The sequence below is a fragment of the Papaver somniferum genome, chromosome 5 (assembly GCF_003573695.1).
Source record: "Papaver somniferum cultivar HN1 chromosome 5, ASM357369v1, whole genome shotgun sequence".
Taxonomy (NCBI): Eukaryota; Viridiplantae; Streptophyta; class Magnoliopsida; order Ranunculales; family Papaveraceae; genus Papaver; species Papaver somniferum.
The window spans coordinates 185,139,256-185,159,160 of record NC_039362.1 but is presented as its reverse complement, the minus strand read 5'-3'; the positions used below and the strand labels follow the sequence as shown (position 1 = coordinate 185,159,160).

General features: G+C 35.2%; 2 protein-coding genes across 2 annotated transcripts; both read right to left on the bottom strand.

The window, feature by feature from the left end:
* Positions 1 to 929: 929 nt before the first annotated feature.
* Positions 930 to 5,691, bottom strand: LOC113283928 (alanine--tRNA ligase-like). Its single transcript, XM_026533309.1, has 8 exons — positions 5,228 to 5,691; positions 4,992 to 5,138; positions 4,791 to 4,900; positions 2,674 to 2,766; positions 2,234 to 2,336; positions 2,086 to 2,160; positions 1,871 to 1,966; positions 930 to 1,023 (listed from the first exon to the last, which is right to left on the bottom strand). Exons 1-8 carry the CDS (start codon positions 5,312 to 5,314, stop codon positions 964 to 966), a joined length of 771 nt encoding a protein of 256 aa, XP_026389094.1. The 5' UTR covers positions 5,315 to 5,691; the 3' UTR covers positions 930 to 963.
* Positions 5,692 to 5,820: 129 nt separating this feature from the next.
* On the bottom strand, positions 5,821 to 15,339 carry LOC113283927 (ATP-dependent DNA helicase 2 subunit KU70-like). The gene is made up of 19 exons (XM_026533307.1): positions 15,092 to 15,339; positions 14,903 to 14,980; positions 13,237 to 13,353; positions 12,712 to 12,826; positions 11,326 to 11,431; positions 11,127 to 11,244; positions 10,956 to 11,039; positions 10,805 to 10,863; positions 9,843 to 9,976; positions 9,712 to 9,755; positions 9,525 to 9,601; positions 9,082 to 9,229; positions 8,693 to 8,754; positions 8,552 to 8,612; positions 8,355 to 8,447; positions 8,149 to 8,269; positions 7,127 to 7,229; positions 6,789 to 6,966; positions 5,821 to 6,099 (listed from the first exon to the last, which is right to left on the bottom strand). Exons 1-19 carry the CDS (start codon positions 15,155 to 15,157, stop codon positions 5,983 to 5,985), a joined length of 1,881 nt encoding a protein of 626 aa, XP_026389092.1. The 5' UTR covers positions 15,158 to 15,339; the 3' UTR covers positions 5,821 to 5,982.
* Positions 15,340 to 19,905: the final 4,566 nt, after the last annotated feature.

Genomic DNA, 19,905 nt, shown 5'->3' with positions numbered 1-19,905 from the left:
AAGAGTGGGTATTTCGATTCATACCTTATTGTTGTCATCTCAGGAGTCTGGGAGGCTGATCCACCTCCTTCATTCAATTCCTCTTCATCTTCACTTACCACTTCTTTAGTTGAAGTTGGTTTATCTGCTTCAATAGGAGGCTGATTCGACGAAGACTGACCTAATTTTTTCTTTTCTTTCATGCTTTTAATCAACGATTAATCGTTGATTAAACAAAGAGAATGGAAGAAGAAGAAAAAAAAAGAAGAAAAAAGAAGAAGAAGAAAAGCGGCAGAGAAGAAGGGAATGAACAGGGGGTCAATTTTTTTTTGTTTTAATGAATTTCAGTTTTTTTTTCAATTAATGATTTTCAGTTTGTTTTTTTTATTATTATTTTTTGATTAGATTAATCAGTTAATGGAAGGGTAAAGCGTCTTAAGTGAATTAGATTGAACTTTCACATACATCTGATCTCCCCCTATACCATTTAGTCTCCACCTAGCACTTTAAGCCCCCAAAGCCACACCCTCAAAGCCCAATAATAGGATTCAAAAAAAAAAGATACCCTCTCTTTCCAATTCTTGTATTGAGAAGGTCAGGACTCAGAAGATGAGTTCATCATCTCATTCATGTTTGAATGGAGTTAATCAGCAACATTCAGCCATAAATTTCCACTTCATATCAGTACTAAGTTTGTTTGTTTTTTAAACTCTACAAAGTACTTTCCTAGTATTCCCAGACTAAAACGACCATAATAAAGACAAACCAATTTCCAACCAGAAATTGATATAAAAGGTAAAGGACAGACTATAAAATAACAATGTGGGTTTGGGTTCAATTCAGACTGTATAATGTGTTTCTTAATAATTTTAATACAAAAAGCAAGAGTTCATACATTTCCAACTCGCAAAAATAATCCACATTTCCAACTTACTTGTTCCGAGTTCACTCTAGATTCTCTTCTTCAAATGGAACCAGACAAGGTTAGATCTCTATGGTATAAAACACTTTTGTGCAACCCTTCTTTACACGGATCTGAGTAACCTGGATTAAAAAAGTTTGTACAGTGAACAGCATAACATGAAGCAATAACAACAAAATTCGAAGCTATACATTAACTTTACAAGAAATGTGGATTTCTCACACATTTTAGATTTCTAAATCCTCTAGATAGATATATCTAGGTTGTCAAATGTATCAAGTTATTAAGTTAAGATAGGCTGTCATGTACGCTTATTCTTTGACAGTTTTGATTGAAGGGATCATCAAAGAATGCTATTCTTTCACCATCGGCCTCTAGGAATAGAAGAAAATATGCCCGTCAATCTACTTGCAGAAGCTGAAGTAGATTGATAAATCATCCTCTGTAGGATATATATACTCCGTTACAATAAAATGTTTGATATCCTAAAATTCACCCCACAGAATGTGAGAGTAGTGCAAATGATAGCTAAAAGTTCTCATGGAATGGGGCTTCTTGAGAAGGTCAATAGAGTAAACTTCATAAAGAAATAATGCAGCTCACAAGTTTAAGTCTGCCAACAACAAAAAGCATAACATTTTGACTTGCAGAATGATCCTTTTGATAGATCAGAGGAAAAAGTATAATCTTTTTCAAGCTTTGACCAGTAAATCCATCATCAATTATTGAATCCACAGCTGCAAATTTTTGTGAATATCAGTATCTGGCAATGCTCATGGGCAAGGTAGAAAACTTACTAGGTTTAAGTCCCTTGAGTTTGATGGGATTTACATGCTTTGTCTATTATATCATGTCATATACTACTAATCTAAGGCTAACATGAAGACAATGGTCCCTTCTTACGTCTCCACTTAATAACGACAGACATTTTATTCCTACCACTTTATGTATATGTTAACAGGAGAATACCTTCAAGTTCTTGATCTCACTGATATCAGAAACATGGGTCCCTCCACATGGGCAGCCTGGACTATTCCCCATCTTCACGACACGAGGTGTACTACTCTGCACAAATTGCAAATTTGCGAGGACGAGAACAATTAAGATGCATATCGAAACTCGGCCTAGATTAATGCATTTAAAATGGGAACAAAATTAAAGAATGACGTGTTGTGAGCTTTGACCTTGGAGATGTATTCAGGAAGAGACCCGCCGCATAACTCTGAAGCTTTGTCATATGGAAGAACAGCAACAAAAACCTACAGACAGTTTATTTGTTAATATTATTGAATATAAAGGAAATACATGTTTCTAGTAGAATTTGATGCAGACCTTTCCTCCTTTGGATATTAATGCATTTGCCTCAAGCTCCAGCTGCTTTTGTTTACTTTGCAATTCATTTTGTGGAATTATGCCTTTATACTCAACAAACGGCCTGCAAATGTTAATATTATACATAATGGATCAAAATTGAAATCAACAAAGTTAACGAGCCAATGTAGATTGATTAAGTGATTCCCCGATGCTAGAAGGTAATAATAAAAGGCTAAAATCCTTAGTTGCCGACCATGAGGACTATAGATTGTATCAGCCGCCATAAGGAATCCAACAAACAATATCAAGAATTTAACGACCTGATACAGTAGTAATTGATTAAATTTTATAGATGAGAGAAGAAAGGGTCAAAATACTATAACTTCTGAACTTTAAACACTCATTTTCCAAAGCTACTACTTATCCGTCAGCATGTCAGTATTGCTCCAAAAACATACCCATCAGAGAAATGGTAACCTTTGGTTGGCTCTAAACTTCCTAAACCCACATTTTGCATGCAAGTATCCAACAAATGTCCAGCTGAATGCAACCTATAAAAAATGAAAAAATCACGATTACTGAACTACTTGATCAAATTAAACACAAATCAGAAAAACAAACATGTTATTTTGTATTTTCCGCGATTACATTCATTCACCACGATATCAAAGATAAAACATTTTTAGAAGTAATGATACTACGCATAATGATTGGCATGTTGGTCTCTTATGGTTTACGCAACAAATCATGTCTATCTTAAGATAATTCTGATTAGTTTTATCCGGATCGTAATGAGCTGAATTAAGGTAAGATTATGTTTAATCCAATGTTAAGAATAGCCTGGGTGAATGCTAGATTAAGGTTGAGTAATACTTATAAGACTCTTGTAGGCTGTAGCCTGTTGCAGTAAAAGAAAAATCACAATTCAACCATCATTCTAAGTGAAACTATATGTTCTTTCTATTATCTCCCTGCTAATTCCGTAAAGCTTATCAGAAATATGTTTGATGCTGGTCACAATGGTGTTTTTTCTGTCTACAAAATTGCCACTAAGGGTAATATCTGTTGTGAAAAAGTAACACTATTTACTAGGGCTGCACAACGGGTAGGGTGGGTAGGATATGGTCTATTTCGCCACCCTACCCGCTGACTGGCAGGTAAGAAATTTTTTACCCGCCACTAAACGGATAAGATCCTACCCGACCCATTAATTGGCGGGTCGGATAGGATAGGATGACGGAGATAACCGTGTTTTTTTTTGGGGTCCGACAGTCAAAATATGTATCAATGGGGGAAGGCCTTCATGGATGCCAGGGAAGGGAAGTTGGACCACTCTGCAAGTTTAGAGTCTACCCTCCTTCCACCACTATAACCAATTGGCAAACACCTGTGAATATTAGCTGGATAGATTAAAAAACAGAGAAGATGATGCATAAGAAAACAAAAAGGCTTGATAAAATGATATGACTGATAATATGATTCCCCTGGAAACATAAAAGACTAGGATAGATATGACAATGACAGGGGAAAACAAAAGCTACCAAATACAGATAACAATATCATCTTGAAAACCAGCCTAATAACTCTATCAAAATTTAGAAATAGCTTCTGCAGGGTACAAGCTGAGCACCAAAAGAACAATTCTCTTTTCAATAGTAACCAACAGGATAAAACTGATGGTAGGGTCCTGTAAAAGCATTAGTATCATCACCAAAAGCTCTTCATATGACATTCTTCTTCAATCTTCATCTACGATGATGGAATACGTACTAAGATCACCAAATAAATCTGCAAAACAACAGATAAAGCCAATCAACGTAAAAATCTGTAAATTACTACAAACAATTGAACCACTTTGCAAACTAAACGAACACAAACGTGTACATTGGGTCCTTCTTCTATGGGTCCCCGCTATTATTTAATAATACATTGGGTCCTTCTCGTCATACTGTAACAACAACGAAGTAATACTGTGCATGTGCACCGTAATTTGGAATCACTTCTTCTTAATATGCAAACCCTCTCCATAGCAGTTTAGGAGTTCAAAAAGCAAGCAATTCGGTAAAGGTTCGGAAATGAGGAAACTCCTGGCATTCACTGTTGGTGATATTCTTACTCATCTTTCAAATCACAGGAGGAGCAGCAGTACAATACATATCATATATTATAACCGTGTACAGAAGAAAGAAGCTGACATAATCAATATTAAATGTACTGAATCACTTGATCAAACTCTATCCAACCACAAGGACTATTTGGTCTTTTTGATATATTATGCGGGTAAGCGGGTAGGGTAGGATAATTTCGGGTTTTATCCATCATCCTACCCATTTGACGGCGGATAAAATAATGTTTACCCGTCACCCTACACGTCAATGACGGATAGGATAGAATACGGGTAAAAATTCTGACGGGTAGGATAGGGTGGCGGGTAAGGATAGGATATGTGCACCCCTACTATTACTATTTATCCTAGGTGAAGATATGAATATTACAGCTGAAGAACATGTTAATACCAGGTATGAATCTGTTTTCAGTATATGGTAATGATTAAGGAGCTGGAATTGTAGCATACCCAGAATTAAGAATCCTTCGCTTTTCATCGACGAATAAGCAAACTTCTTGCGCCTTTTCAAGTTCTGGTTCACCGCCGCTAGAACTTTCAAAACACCCATAATGGAGTACCTAAAATTACCTCACCCAGAAACAGAATAACTTATCAAAATTAGGGCACAAAAATTGAAAAAAAAAAACAAGAAGGAAACGAATTGCTTACCACTCCATCTTTTGATCTAACATCATTCACAATGAATTTGAAATCGGATTTCTCATTGGAAATGTACCCAATATCTGATGGTTGTCCGCCTCCTTGTGGATGAAAAATGGTGGATTCCAATATCAAAGCAGACCTGTTATCTTCTCCCTTTTCCCGAATTCAATACAACTTTTTCACAAGGAAAGACAATTTGGGGGATGGATTATGGCAGAAAATAAAGGGTTTTTGAAAATTACCTGAAAGTGAGAAATGAATGAAGACTTTGACTGAAGAGTCAACATATCCTGGAAATAAATGAGCTTAGTTTTACTGACTGAATCCATTTTTGGTGAATTTGGAGGCCGTAGAAGTTGACGGATTATTGATTTCTCGGCGTTAGGTTTAAAGGGTTGATGTGGTGGCGTCTGCCTGCTCTATTTCAGGATAGTAGTGAAATCGAAGTTCAAATATTCAAATATACATGCTTGTGAAGTTTCGCAAGGTCGCATGATCAGAATCCACAGCCCCCGTTTTCAGAGCCGTGTCAACTTACACTCTACCACCATTTTTCAGATAGAGTCGTGTCAAACTTATGCTTCAAAGTGGAGAAGAGGAGGATTGTGGTTGTGGAGTGAAAGTGAAGATTAAGCTTGTCTGTGTGGGATTTTTTTAGATCTTGGGGTGGATTAAAAGAATTCAAAGTCTAAACAAAGGGTCAAATTAGGTGGAGGTAGTACTGTTTAGGATTTTTTATTTTTTTTTTCTTCTCAAAGAGTGGTCACTCAGATTACACCAAATAAGATGGGTGTTAAACCTTTGATGTTCATTCGTCTCAGTTAAAAGGAGCAAGTGCAGACCAGAAAAAAGACAGTCCACTCAAAATCATTTATCAGCAACATCTTTTTTACATACGGTTAAAATTAAGGAGTAAATTTCAGAACTATACCATTTCTAGAAACGATTAGAAAGGCACTTTTACCATGTGGACATCGGTTGGGTAACCAAATTTTACTTATTTCTTCCCTAAGTGAGTTAAGATCCTTTTGATCAAATCATCCTTTTTCCCACTAAGAGGAAGGTTGTGTGCTGTCAGATAGCGTTTTAGATCCACCACTGTTAGATAGCTCAGCTGCAAGGAAAATAAGGGCCATGAGACTATGAGAGTGGACATTAGCAGATTTCAAATTGATGTATGGATGTTTAGCACAGTTGTGGTTAAAATAATATTCAGCAATCCAGAGATGGTGTCCGAAAACAGACAACCTCACCGTCTAGTTGACTGTTTATGGCTACACTGCTTGAATGAAGCAGTTTGTCATACATGTTATAAGTGGTGAAACTGACAATCTCTTTCTCAGTTTAAATCAAAAATTAAACTCTCTTTTTAACTGCACTTTCCTACATAACAAGGGCACTGCAATTATCAAAAACCTGCTATGTCCACATATATCAATACTGCTATAATACTCATGTCTGACGCTAGGTGACATGGCAACTAGGTAGATACAAAAACCTAAAGGTAGGTCAAAAAAATGAAAGGAAACTAATTTTATTAACTTCCCCAAGTGTTGCTCCTCTATGAGTTATGTTTCAAGCCAGATATGTCTCCTCCTGATCAGAGGATAGTTTGTTCACCTAGTTTGCTCTCAAGCTGTGTTCGTCACCTCATACCTAGCTGTCTCAGTTTGAGTCAGCTCTGTCGGACACCCCATAACCCAATACTGTTCATGTATACGTATTTTCCAGGTCTTTAACATTTTTTTGATATTTGGATGCACAAGGATTTAAGTAAAACACAAAAGCCAGATGTTCACTAACCTTCCCTTGTTCAGCAAGCTCAGGCCAGTTATATTTTTCCGCCTCCTTAGATGCATTCTCAGCATTTGCCTTTCGTTTTTTTGAAGTCGTTGCAAAGGCAGCGTCAGCTTCCTCCTGATCATGGTTTTCACCATACACAGAAACCTTGAATTCCTCAAGAGCTTTAACGATCCCCTGTCTGCAACAGATAGATTTTAAATTGATCATTTATGTTATTATAAGTTCGAGTCAGTTTATTGTCTCACTAAAATACAAAAAGTTAGAAGCAAAAACAAATACTAGCTTTTGCTGTGCAGTCTAAAATTTGAGCTGTCAATATAAAGGTAGAGACTGTTTACCTTGACATGCCTTGCTCATCTGGTAAAGTTTCATCGTTTAGCTCCGGCATCTCATCTTCGTCAAGAGCCAAGGCTTGCAATATAGCATAATGTCTCTGCAAGGCTGCAGAAAAGTCTTGTTTCAAAAACAGGAGTTTTTGTTTGAAAAAAATTGCTTCTCTATTGTAGTGTCCGTGCAACTTAAAATCCCTCGAACCTCAATTATAACAACGCACAAATACCAGAAGTGTGAGGTTAAAGAGGGGTTTAAAAGACTATGACACACTTAAGAAACTGATAGGTAAAACACATTTCGCAGTCCATTCTCCAACTGTTGGCTTTTTATGGTTTGAACAACAAATCATGTTTAGCTTAAGCTAACCTCTGACTAATTAAATCTAAGCCAGAAAATGATAAGATTAAGCTTTTTAAGCTTTAGTCAAGTGTAAAATTAACTCCAAGGTGTCGAATGACTCAGCTAAGGTGTCTACCCAATTCATGATGGAAAGGTTGGATGACACGTGCTGTAACTAAGACTCTCCTCTAAGTTTCTATGAGTTTCCATCATATAAGCAAAAAGAAATAAAAGTAGAAGTCCAAGTCAAAGACCGTAAGTGAAATAATATATTTTTCTACATCTTCTTGCTAATTCCATAAAACTTATCAGTAATTGTTTATACTTTACCGTATCAGTAATTGTTTTACTTTATACTCTATTTGATACCAGTTACCCATAGGTGTTTATGATGTTTATCAATTGTCATGTATTTTATAATGGTGTTTTTTTTGTCTCTACAGAATTCTGAAAGGATAATATCTCTTGTTAATATTTATATTTCTTATGACATGTTTGAGATGAAATATTACAACTGCAGAAATATGTCAATACTAGGAGTATTTTGAAACCAAAGTAAGATTCATGCTTAAGAATACGTAAAATGATTACAAGGAGCTGACTTTTAACATGAACAACTCCCTGGTACAGTTAAATTCCTCTTTAGGTAAAGGGTTCAAATTGGAACTTCGAGAAGAGGAACATTTACCTGGATTTGCAAACTGGCAAACTGAAAAGTCTTTCAAGTCCACACGTTTTACTAGAGCAGCAGCTTTCTTTACTTGATCATCAGTTGCTCGAGGTGTCATCGAATTTGTATCCATAAATTGCTGCATTAAACATCACAACTTTCTTAAGCATAACACAAATAATAACTTAACTTCATCAGTGGGAAAGTGATCATTGGCGTCTTGCCTCTTCAATGTTTCTAATGTCGTCCGAATATGGAAGATATATCATGTGCATTCCTGGAGGCTCAACTTGACCACTGGGACTAGTTATCTCCTCCTGTGAAACTCAACAAAAGTGAGCAACATTTACACAGTGTAAAATTTGATCGTGCAGGAAATGGGATGGAGTTGGGACACATCTACAGAAGCAAATGATCTTACTTGTGCAACAAGAGCAACCAATTGGGGATGACTTGAACTACCATGAAATGCAGTTGCACATCTGAATAAGGCCAAATTAAGAATTTGATTAAGGTGTAATATTTAAGATGCAAAAAATTATTACGATGATTACAAACTTACCTACCCAACCGTAACATTGATCTGTGTAACGCAATAAAAGTAGACGTACTTCCTATTATCTCCTGCATCAAGCATCCATCAATTAGGAGAGAGTTAGTTATGATTGACCCCAACATCGTACCTTACTACTGTTTTCATCTTTTGGTTTCTTTCACTCTGGTATCTAGAGCAGTAAATACTTATTCTCTAGTCTTACATTATATTCATCAAATGAACCGCAACTACCCAAACATTATTGCATGACTTTGAGATCACTTGATTGATCTGTCACTCTGTCAGTAACAGTCATTGATAATCAACACTATCAAGGGATTGGCAATTGTAAGAAGCTATGCATCTTAGCTGAGAATATGAGCTAAATGAAGACATGTGAAAGAGATTCAGCTCACCTCATCACTGGGGAACAGAAATGTTGATGGCCTCAGATTATGATAATCTTTCAAGCAACTCAAGGGTTTGAACCCAAGAAGTCGGAGATGACCAGTTGAAACTCTTTTGATCTCTGCTAGCTCATCTGTGGAGAATTTAATGTTCTCGCTGAAACAATTAATGCAAAAGAAAAGTTAGTAGAGTGAATTAGAATGACAAACAAACAAAAATTACACTTCATCTGAGAGAAGCAATTCTCAATGAAAGTATGCATTAATAAACTACTTGTAAAGATCCAGATTTGCCAATGACTGGCTAGTTTTCTGCAGTCCATATCCTTTTTCTATATTTTGTTTGCTTTCTTTTTTATTGATCAAAAGAGAAAACCAGTACCACTAAGGGTCTGTGGAAACAAGAACTGGCACTACAGCTACCAAAGCTCTATGGCAGAAAACATTCTGACCTTTTATATGGTTGAAATCGTTTGGCAGGTTCCTCCACTAATGCACCAGTATCCGCACAAATAAACGACCTTTCAGTCTGCATTCGACAAACAAATAAATAAAAAATGAGATAAGAAACTACTGATGACTTTTGATTCTTGAGAAAACATTAAATGACAAGATAAGCAGCAGAATGATACTGTGTACCTTTAGAGGTTCGTTGGTAACAGAATTAAGCCATGTAATTGCCCCTACAGAAAGAAGAAAAGAGATTATACAGAACCGCGGAAAAGAAGATAGGTCTTACATAGGATATTGGAATCGTGTGAACCATATACCAGGAACAGTTGGACGAATCAAAGCATATGTATTCACTTCGATAGAAATACCACCAGCTATGGATAAAGTGATTCTTTTGATTCTGCGTTTCTTGAACATTCTCTTTCTCAACTGATCCTTCATATCTTCCAATCTGAAAGGCAATACAAGAATTTAAATACATGAGTACCATGCTTTGATGAAAGTTTAAACTTTGCTGCTCAAGTATCAAATTATTAGACGAGTTGATTTTCAACTGAGACATATTTCCACTCCAAATTATCCACACTTTACAGGGGAAGTTCATTCCTCCACAAATCGAAACAATAGATGCCACAGAAACTATACAATAGATGGAAATCATACGGAATACAGAGCCTCAACAGAAAACTGATTTTTATCATATATCATGGCTTCCCTAGTGCTACTTCTTTTTTTATATCATTTATTCTAGCACTGACAAAAAACTTGTTTTGACTTTTGAGTACTGATTTACCGCAGAGCCATCATTACTATATTATCAAGCCAGAATTACCGGATTGAGAAGGTTACGGCAATACTTAGCAGCATAACGAAAATATATAAGTGATGAGACAAAAATTAAAAATTGATTTGCTTGAAAAATTTTTACAGTTTTGAGCACAGAAAACCACTTTAATGTTTAGACTGTAATTCCTTTTGATTCTTTCCATCATCAGATACTCTAAACATTTACAGACATAGTTCCGAAAATCCAACTATAGATGAAGTCAACTAGCCCCATATAACTTAATGACACTTTCAAATAATTTATCAGCGAGTCATAATGATATGCATCTCATCAGGCATGAATCATATGTTCGGATTATTGCGCTCAGACCTATAATCTACATGACACTGTTATACAGCTACTTAACAAACCTGCATTTCTAGTTCTAATACATGATGTTATTCAAATATTAAGAAAAATCCACAAAAGAAATCTATCTGATATATTGCATACTTTTCTCCTGCTGAAGGAATAAATTGAGCAAGAGCATCGCCCTCCAATCCAATTAGCTCCTGAAACACAAAAAAAAATAATCAAATATTCTACTGGTGTGAAGATATCTGCCAACAGATCTAAGTGTAAACTTAGGTGGAGAGATACATACAGCATAGAAAAGGGATATGTTGAATTCCTCATCTTGCCTACTCAAGGGGAGAAGTTCGATTGAGATGCCGAGATCTTGTGTGTCCTGAAAACAAATGAATTATTTGCTCCAATCAATAAGGTGTTCTTCAAACATAAACCATAACTGCATCCAAAATAAAAAGTGTAGTACTTTTGCGCGTTGTAGCGTCGTTCTTATCATATCTTTCTGTGTTGCACCAGTGATCCTTCCAAAAGGGTCATCCTCATCTGTAAACAAGAGCATCCGCTTGTCTATGGTTTTTGCAGATCTGAAACCAATAGATTTATATCACAGGCTAAAACAAAGATCATCTAAATGTAAATCCATAAGAATCAGAGATCTATATTACCCTTTGCGTAACAATCCTTGTGCAACCCAGATTGCATTGTAAAGGGAATTCTCCCGAGACCCAGATATAATTCCATACTGACTCCCTATTTCTTTCATAAACGTATCTGTTTCACATTAATCAAAATATTATTTTGACACCTTAATCAAACAATTGGCTGAGACAAACAAAGAGTTATAACTTGAAATGATCTACAAAAACTAGAGAACCGTAATTGTTCTCTATTACAAGTAAGGAAGCGAGGTTCCCCCAAATTTGGCCTCCATAAGCTTGTCCACATATGAAAACATGGATAAACTTATCGTTTTTTATTGTGAATCCACCACAGGAGTGATTCTTGGGGAGTGAACAGAGATTGTTCACTAGGTGAATTTCACATAATGAAGATTATATTGAAATTAGAGGAATTATTCTGGTAAGTCTTTCTTAGTAATCAAAATAACCATTGGAATGGTATCAGGAGCTAGGCATGCTAAAACCAAAAAACAGCTCTGCTATTATTGCCAAGAATACTTAAGATTGTTTGACATAATTTTAGCAACCTACAGTGAAAATAAAAGTAAAAAAAAAAATTTGACCCGCGGTGATTGTAGATTGTAATAAAGTTTCAATATAAAGTATTATGACTGTGAAACATAACAGGGAGAATATTGATTATAAAGATGAATGAAAACTCCCTCGCAAATTCTAAGGGAATGGTGGTGGGTGGGACCTTTAGAATCACTACTCGATGTCATAACATAACTGAGTGAAAGTCAACTGAGCTTCGCGGTTCTCTAAGTAGAATTCCTCAGACTAATTCCATAACTATTCTCTTATAAACTCACTTTCTAAGTAATTCCATCTTGTTACTCATATTTTACTTATCTTGCGCTCCCCACATTCTATGGCCATGTAACTAAGTGAAAAAAACCTAGCAGTTTGCTCCTCACCTAATGCAAAAAGAAAAGCATCTGATGCAAGAGAATCACCCATCTCCCGAGTCAAAAGACATCAAATAGTGGGTTACTCGTAAAGTCTAAAGACTTCATTTTAAAGAGCCAGTAGTCCCTAATTAGAATTACCCATCTACAGAATCAAAAGACATCAAATAGTTGGTTACTCGTGAAGTCTGAAGGGTTCCAGGCTCTCTAAGTAGAATTCCTCAGACTCATTTCCGTAATTATTCTCTTATGATATTCACTTTCTAAGTAACTCCATCTCGTTACTCATATTTACTTATCTTGCATACTCTAAGGCAATGTAAATAACCTAATGCAAAAAAGAAAAGCATTTGATGCAAGAAAATGACCATCTACAGAACCAAAAGACATCAAATAGTAGGTTACTCATAAAGTCTGAAGGCTTCATACTTCTAAAGAGCTAATAGCCCCTCCCAGCACTTACCCTCTATACAAGCAAATTCTTTTACGAGCCTTGCTGTTGGCCTATCAAGATCCTCTCTTTCAGCGACATTATATACATAGACACCACTCAGATCCTGCAAATTTTTCTTCTCTTTCTGCAAATATGCAAAGGGAGACAATAATTAAGAGAGTAACCTAGCTGAGATTCAATAGAAAACTAACAACCAATTCCAAATCCCCCTCAAAAACAACTCCGTATCGGAAGCTACCAGTAATCTTTTTGAAAAAATATACCTACTTACGAAACCCACCCAGATAACTTCAGAAAAAAAGGCACTTCATGTTAATATTTTACACATTGTCAGTAGGCAGCAAAGTTACTCACTGATAATGAATATTGTGCAAGGAAGTTTTTCTTATTTTTTCTTCTCCTTTGAAAGACTTAAAAAAAAACTTCCTCTTTCTTGCACAGAGTATATCTCAAGATGCATTAATTGAATTCCTCACATAGTTTCCTACACCCATATGCTAGGTTAAAGAAACGGAGAACAGAATGAAATCTTACAGTGTTGTAAAAACAAATTGCAACTTCATCATTAGCTCTATTGATAATTTGTGTCCTCAATGATTGGGAAATACAACTGACAGCAGTATGAAAATGTGTTTCTTCCTTTTGATCTGCCTGCAGATATCGAAAACCAGGAGTAGTTAAATCAATGTGGCAGGAAAATAAACAAGCGTTATGGAGAAGAATTTATATAATAGGGGAGATCCGTTGACATTGTTAAAATGACAGCATCTTAGACTTCTGGCGGTAAATCTTTTATAAGGGTGAAAGTGAAAACTATTAGAAGATATTTTTTCGTAGAACACTGTGTTCTACACTCTCATTAAAAGGTCGCACATTTTGCAACATGTAACATCACCATCTACCGGTTTGAAAATCAACCGTGATTATCAATGATTAAAACTCAAATCAGAAGATGCAAAGTTACATTATGAAATTTGTTCGACAGTACAATACACAATGAGAAGACCAGTAAAATTTGTTCGAGAGTACAATACACAATGAAAAGACCAGTAATACAGAAAAATTAGCATTTATTCCACTTAAAGTGACCCCATCAAAAACTTAGCTTTGAAAGTGTAAAAAATAACAACTGGCAACGGAGCTCCCCTCTTTATATAATGTATTAACACTTCAATATAATAGAAGCTGAGAAGACATAGGTTATCAAACTGCCAAGGAATTCGACTATAAGAGTTGACTAGAGACGACGGATACCAAGTCCAGATAGATGATAGATATAGGTTTAGATTATGCCAGACCCACGAAAATTAAACCCGCTTCATATTATTCTCAATGCTCTACTGTCATACTAAGACCAATTGGTAGAATCAATAAGATAAGATTCACAGTTTCGCCAATAGGCTAGCCAGTCACCTCTGAAACTACAGAATTTAATTTGATTAACCATTCCTAACCCATTCTGAATGGTTATACGAGGGAATATGCAATTGAGCGCCCCCAAAACCACAGGTTTGTTACAATGCAAACCATATCTGGTTGATTAACTCTGAATTAGGGGTGCACATACCCTACCCATACCCGCCAATCCTACCCTACCCGCCAGTTTTTTAACCGTATCCTACCCTATCCACTATTTGGCGTGTAGGGTGGCGGGTAAAGATTTTCTTAACTGCCAGTAAACGGGTAGGTGGCGGGTATAGCCCATATCCTACCCACCCTACCTAGGGGTGCACATACCCTACTCATACCCGCCAACCCTATCCTACCCGCCAGTTTTTTAACCGTATCCTACCCTATCCATTATTTGGCGGGTAGGATGACGGTAAAGATTTTCTTAACCGCCAGTAAACGGGTAGGGTGGCGGGTATAGGCCATATCCTACCCACCCTACCCGTTGTGCAGCCCTATTCTGAATCCATCAAAACATCAAACAAAAAAGTATATAAAACAAAATGTGACATCTAAGCCATTATTATCTGACCCCACAACAGTTAGACATAAACTAATGAAACATGCATTGCATTTGCTACATCTTCCATCCACCATATCTTACACTCTTGTTCAATTTGGGGAAAACCTAGAAAAACTAGGGTTTAGGGAAGTATTGATAAGTTTGCAAGGTAACCCCAAAATATCAAATTAAACTTCTCTAATCAACACTTCAGAGCAAATTAAACAGGAAAGAAAATCAAATACTTACTGAAACAGTTACGGAATTGAACATTTTAGGAGAAGCATCGACAAGATAAACAACCATTTCCCTGCCATAATTACTATCCTGAATCATAATCAAAGTTGATAAAAGTAAGTTTCATGCTAAAAATCAAGATAGGGGAAAATGAAAAAACAAAATCAAAGAAAGAAGAAGAATATAGGTTTAAGGTTTTACCTGATAGTACTCGTTATCTTGGTCTTCGTCGTCATCTCTAAACAAATCATCTGGGTCAATATCCATGGCTACAAAGAGAGTGGTGTGGCCGTATATAATAGGAGGAAGTGAAGGAGATGGAGAATTTCTGTGTTCCAACTCCAAGTTTCAACGACGAGTTTTGAACACGGTCGTCCGCGTATTTGAGAAGGTAGTTCAATTTAGAAATGGCTTCCTCTAAAAGCTTAATTGGATTTAGTGTCATATGATTTCCTGTAACTTCTAGAAGTCGAAAATTATTATAGGATGTGCGGATATATACTCGGAAGTTGTTTTTTGATTTCTGGAAGCAAGAAAATTAGAAATTAGTTTGGGTACATCATTTCAGAACTACTTTTAGAAGTAGAAATTATAAGCAAAATTGTTTTGTTTTATAAAAAGTTAACCTTTTGACTTCTAGAAGTCGTTTTGAAATTTGACAACCAAGCTAACTTGTGACTTTTTGATTTCTAGAAATCAAAAAGCTAAACAGGCTATAAGTTGGATAGCATGTTTTAGAACGACTCCAAAATTTTGGTAGTTTCTTTCTTTGTTTGGCTATAAGTTGGATAGAATGTGAGAAGCAAAAATCAGAAGCAAAACTGTTTTGCTTTACAAAAGGTTAACCTTTTGACTTCTAGAAGTCGTTTTGAAATTTGACAACCAAATTAACTTGTGGCTTTTTGATTTATAGAAATCAAAAAGCTATTTCTGATGTGCTATCCAAACAGGCTATAAGTTGGATAGCATGTTTTAGAACGACTTTCAAAATTTTGGTAGTTTCTTTCTTGGAGGCAAAATCCTCGACTTTTTGCTTCTCCTAGTTTTTTATGCAATAAAATAATATATCTCCCTTAGATTCATTCTTCATCGTTATCAATGGAAGAAATTCACATCATAGACAAAAATTTGAAAAGAGAAATAAGAATAAAAGAAGAGATGAAAATGAGTTACACTCGGAATACTTGAATGGGGTAGTGGGAAATTTGATTTTGAATTTTTCACTAATGGTTCTATACCATCTCTCTGTTTTTGTTAGTCTTAGTTAATTTTATCATCATTTGGATACCATTTAGATTTAAAACTCTAAAAAGAATTATAATATGATTCGATAGTTCAACCCTAAGAACATACTGTAACATTTTAATTTCAGATATGGTTTCATTTTTATTTATTTATTTTAAGCAATTTGGTTTGATGATCAATTTACTGTTAGATTTTCATTTTATTAGAGAAATTTGATATGTAAATTAAGAAATTAAGTCTTGAAATGATATTGTTTCCTTTATATGTATCTTTTTGTTCCTTGTTATTGAATCTGTTGGTGGTCTTCCGTTCTTAAAAAAAAATCATGATTATTATGCAGTAAAGCGGATGATTAGATTAACTCTAAATAATTGCGTCAACTATCTTCCTGTTTGACATCTATTGCGTACCATTTCCAAACTAATTTTTCTAACTTTTATCTTCTGAGAAGTACTTCCCAAACTTTTTATCTTCTAAATTTTATCTTTTGCTTTTGAAGTTTGGTTTTCACTTATTGATATATATGTTGATATGGTATAGGTGCGGAGGGTGCTCTCTGAACTCCTTTTTATTGTTTGAGTTGTATTTTCCCAAACCTCAAATTACATAGGTTAGTCTGCATGTCCACTTGATTTTGATCTTTCTGCTCTTGCATTTTAATTCTATTGAATCTTTGATGACAGTGTACTTATTCTTCCATCACTTATATTATCCTTTCTCGATGCCCTCTGAATACGACGGATACTGCGAAGATGTTATTTTGGAAGAATTTCAGACAACATATGTATTTGCATTCATACTGCATTTGACTTTTAGTGCTCAATTTTTTGTCACTGTTGAGTGTTTTAATTTAGTTCAAGAGTTCATATTGTCTCAAAAATTATGAGAGATATCATGTGTCCCTGAATCCTTTTATGTTAAATATGTAGATGTGTGCAAAATTACTGAAATGTCAAGAGGTTGAGATTTTGGGTGTCATTAACAACAAAGACCAAAAATTGGAAGTTCCTGAAGTTACACAATGTCAGAAAGTTGAAGTGAAAGTTGGAGTGGAATTTGATAAGGTGAAACAGAAAACAGGAATCAGAATCCACAAAAGCTTCCATGAATTAGCGGTCCAAGAAGCTGGATATGAGAAACTACATTTGATGAAAAAGATACATGTAACCTAAGTAGTTTTTCTGTTTGCCAAATAATATGATTGTGATTAACAATCAAATTCCTCTATTGTAATTCTGAATCTGAATTGTAAACTTTGCATCAGTTTTTAATATAATTGTGATTGTAGATTTTCAGTAAGCTTTTTATATTCAAGTTCAGAGGTTTTTCTATAGCTATTTTCTCATGTTTTATTTCTCATGCATTCAAGTTACTTATAGTTACATGGAAAAATTTCAAAAAACATAAGTGAATTACATTAAACAGAAGTATGTATAGTATTTTGCATAATTACAACGACAACTTACAAAACAAAACAAGTCGCATATTTACCTATAAAGGTCAAGTTGGGTCTTACATAACGCAAGTCACATATTTACCAAAAAAATAACAAGTTGCGGGCCTTCCAAAAAATGGGAAATTTTAAGCATTTAATCCATAATTAGTCCAAAACAGATGCAGTTTGGTAGTTTTACTGCTAAATTGAGTTATACATTTACTTTGTTTACCCTTTAAATATCTTCAAATTAGGGGCATTAGGCGGCAACACTGATGCATACTCTTGCATATGAAAAGAACTTACTCCATTGAAATCTTACAACAACCACGACAATAAATTAATAACATATATTCCACTGAAATCCTAAAACAACCACGACTACAGATTGATAACATATCTCCATAGAAACAAGTCCTAAGAAAAATACATATCTGAATGGAAACAAGTCGCATATCTCCATGAAAACTAGTCATAAAAGAATCACCATAAATCTTACCACCGGCATACCTAGCTACATAATGAGGAGGTGGATGTTGATAGGATCCCCAAAGTTGGTACATAGGCACCTGGAGTAATAATCTGTTTGCTTGATATAAATGAGTTTGTCCTATTACTCTGTTATACTGCCACATAGGTACTTGGGGTAATATTCCATATGCTTGTTATATATAATTAGGAGTTGCTATTTCATTACTTTATTGTTGTGGCACAACTTGTATAGTTCCAACTGTATTGGTCATTCTATTGCGAGATAAAGAATAAATAATGAATAGAGATTGATCAAAGTAAGTTACCCGTACATTTTAATATCCATTCAAATCGGTAGTTTTATGATTTTTATTTTTATTTCCCGGTGGTCGTCCTTGGTTTTTAGTTTTTGGTATAGGTACATCAAAAGATACAAGACCATCTTCTTCATTACATGTACTCCCAATGTTGCCAGCTAAAGGATTCTTTTTGTTACGTTTCCATGTAATTTTGTACGTATTAGATTGTGGTCTTCCTATTCCTTTTATTTTTTCCTTAGGATTAAGTACATCTGCAACTACCGTATCATCAATATCCATTGTGAGGGTATCCACAACTTCTTCTCCTATCGAATCTCTGTCTTGCACTCCTGTACACTTCTCATTAGTGGTAGGACTCTTTGTTTCAATCTCATGACTGCATATTCGTTTTTAGTAAATCTAATTTATGACCGACAGTTGCTTAACATCATTGAAAGAAAGTTCTGATTTTACCGCCATGTCTGCAACCTCACTGAAAAGAATACTCAAGTTATTATAACGATTACGCTCAACAGTGGTTTTCCATAACCCAGTATTAGTTTTCATACTTGTGTGAGACCTTTTCACATCTTTCCTCCATCTTATCTTTATGTATTTGTCAGGTATCAATTTAATTCCATGCCTAATTAATACATTAAGCGCATGTCTACATAGTATTACATCAAATTCAAACATACAGAAACTACAAGAAACCTCGCAACCATTTTTATTAAAAAATCACATCAAAATTCAACTGTTTTTCAATCTTTTGCTCATCAATCCCCTCGATCCATACACTTGCACGAGTAACATACTTAAATGTTCCGAGAGGATCTCTTCTTTTTTGATAAGTTCACAATACATTTGCGAAGTCAGTTCATTTTGAAAATCTTTAAACTTTGACAAAGTATACATTCCATGCATCTGTTTTCCATTTCAAAAAATGTAGCAGTATGAATCAGTTTGGAAGACGATTTTGCATCAGTGACAGTCTCTTTCTCTTCCTTATCCCTCGTTGCACTTTAAATTTCTCCACAAATTGTTTCAAAGTTATTTTAGGGCCAAGGTATCCATCAAAAAGTAAGTTTATACTCTCGCTTTTTTGTGTAGATTGCATTCCATCCCCAAAACAATCATTTAGATAACAAGGTACCCAACAAAGCCTTTCTTCATATTATGTTTTAAGCCATTCATTGTCAGAAAATTCATATTGTTGTAACATCTCCATCCATTTTGTTTCAAACTCTGACGGATATTGAGAACTATAGACAACCTCATTGTATATGTAATGCACAAATAATTACGATGAATTTTAAACTTCTTCGATAAATTTTTCATCACATGCCATATGCACCATCTATGTCTACTGTTTGGGAAGACTATTTCTATGGCATTTTGCATAGCCTTGGATTGGTCAGTTATGATTGCAGGAGAAGCACATCCGAACATAAAATCAAGCCACTTGGTAAATAACCATCCAAAAGAGCCTGTATCTTCATATACTACCAATCCACATCCAAATAATATTAGTTCTCCATAGCGGTTTACCCCAACAAATGGAGCAA

What these genes read in the sequence shown, in the direction of transcription:
- LOC113283928 (XM_026533309.1), bottom strand. Translation starts at nt 5,314, where the DNA reads ATGGATTCAGTCAGTAAAACTAAGCTCATTTATTTCCAGGATATGTTG. An exon ending in CATTCATTTCTCACTTTCAG is followed by an intron (nt 5,139 to 5,227) that starts GTAATTTTCAAA and finishes ATTCGGGAAAAG; the next exon opens with GGAGAAGATAACAGGTCTGC. An exon ending in CGAAGGATTCTTAATTCTGG is followed by an intron (nt 2,767 to 4,790) that starts GTATGCTACAAT and finishes CATTTTTTATAG; the next exon opens with GTTGCATTCAGCTGGACATT.
- LOC113283927 (XM_026533307.1), bottom strand. Translation starts at nt 15,157, where the DNA reads ATGGATATTGACCCAGATGATTTGTTTAGAGATGACGACGAAGACCAA. An exon ending in ACATATCCCTTTTCTATGCT is followed by an intron (nt 10,864 to 10,955) that starts GTATGTATCTCT and finishes TTTGTGTTTCAG; the next exon opens with GAGCTAATTGGATTGGAGGG. An exon ending in TTACCAACGAACCTCTAAAG is followed by an intron (nt 9,602 to 9,711) that starts GTACACAGTATC and finishes TGTCGAATGCAG; the next exon opens with ACTGAAAGGTCGTTTATTTG.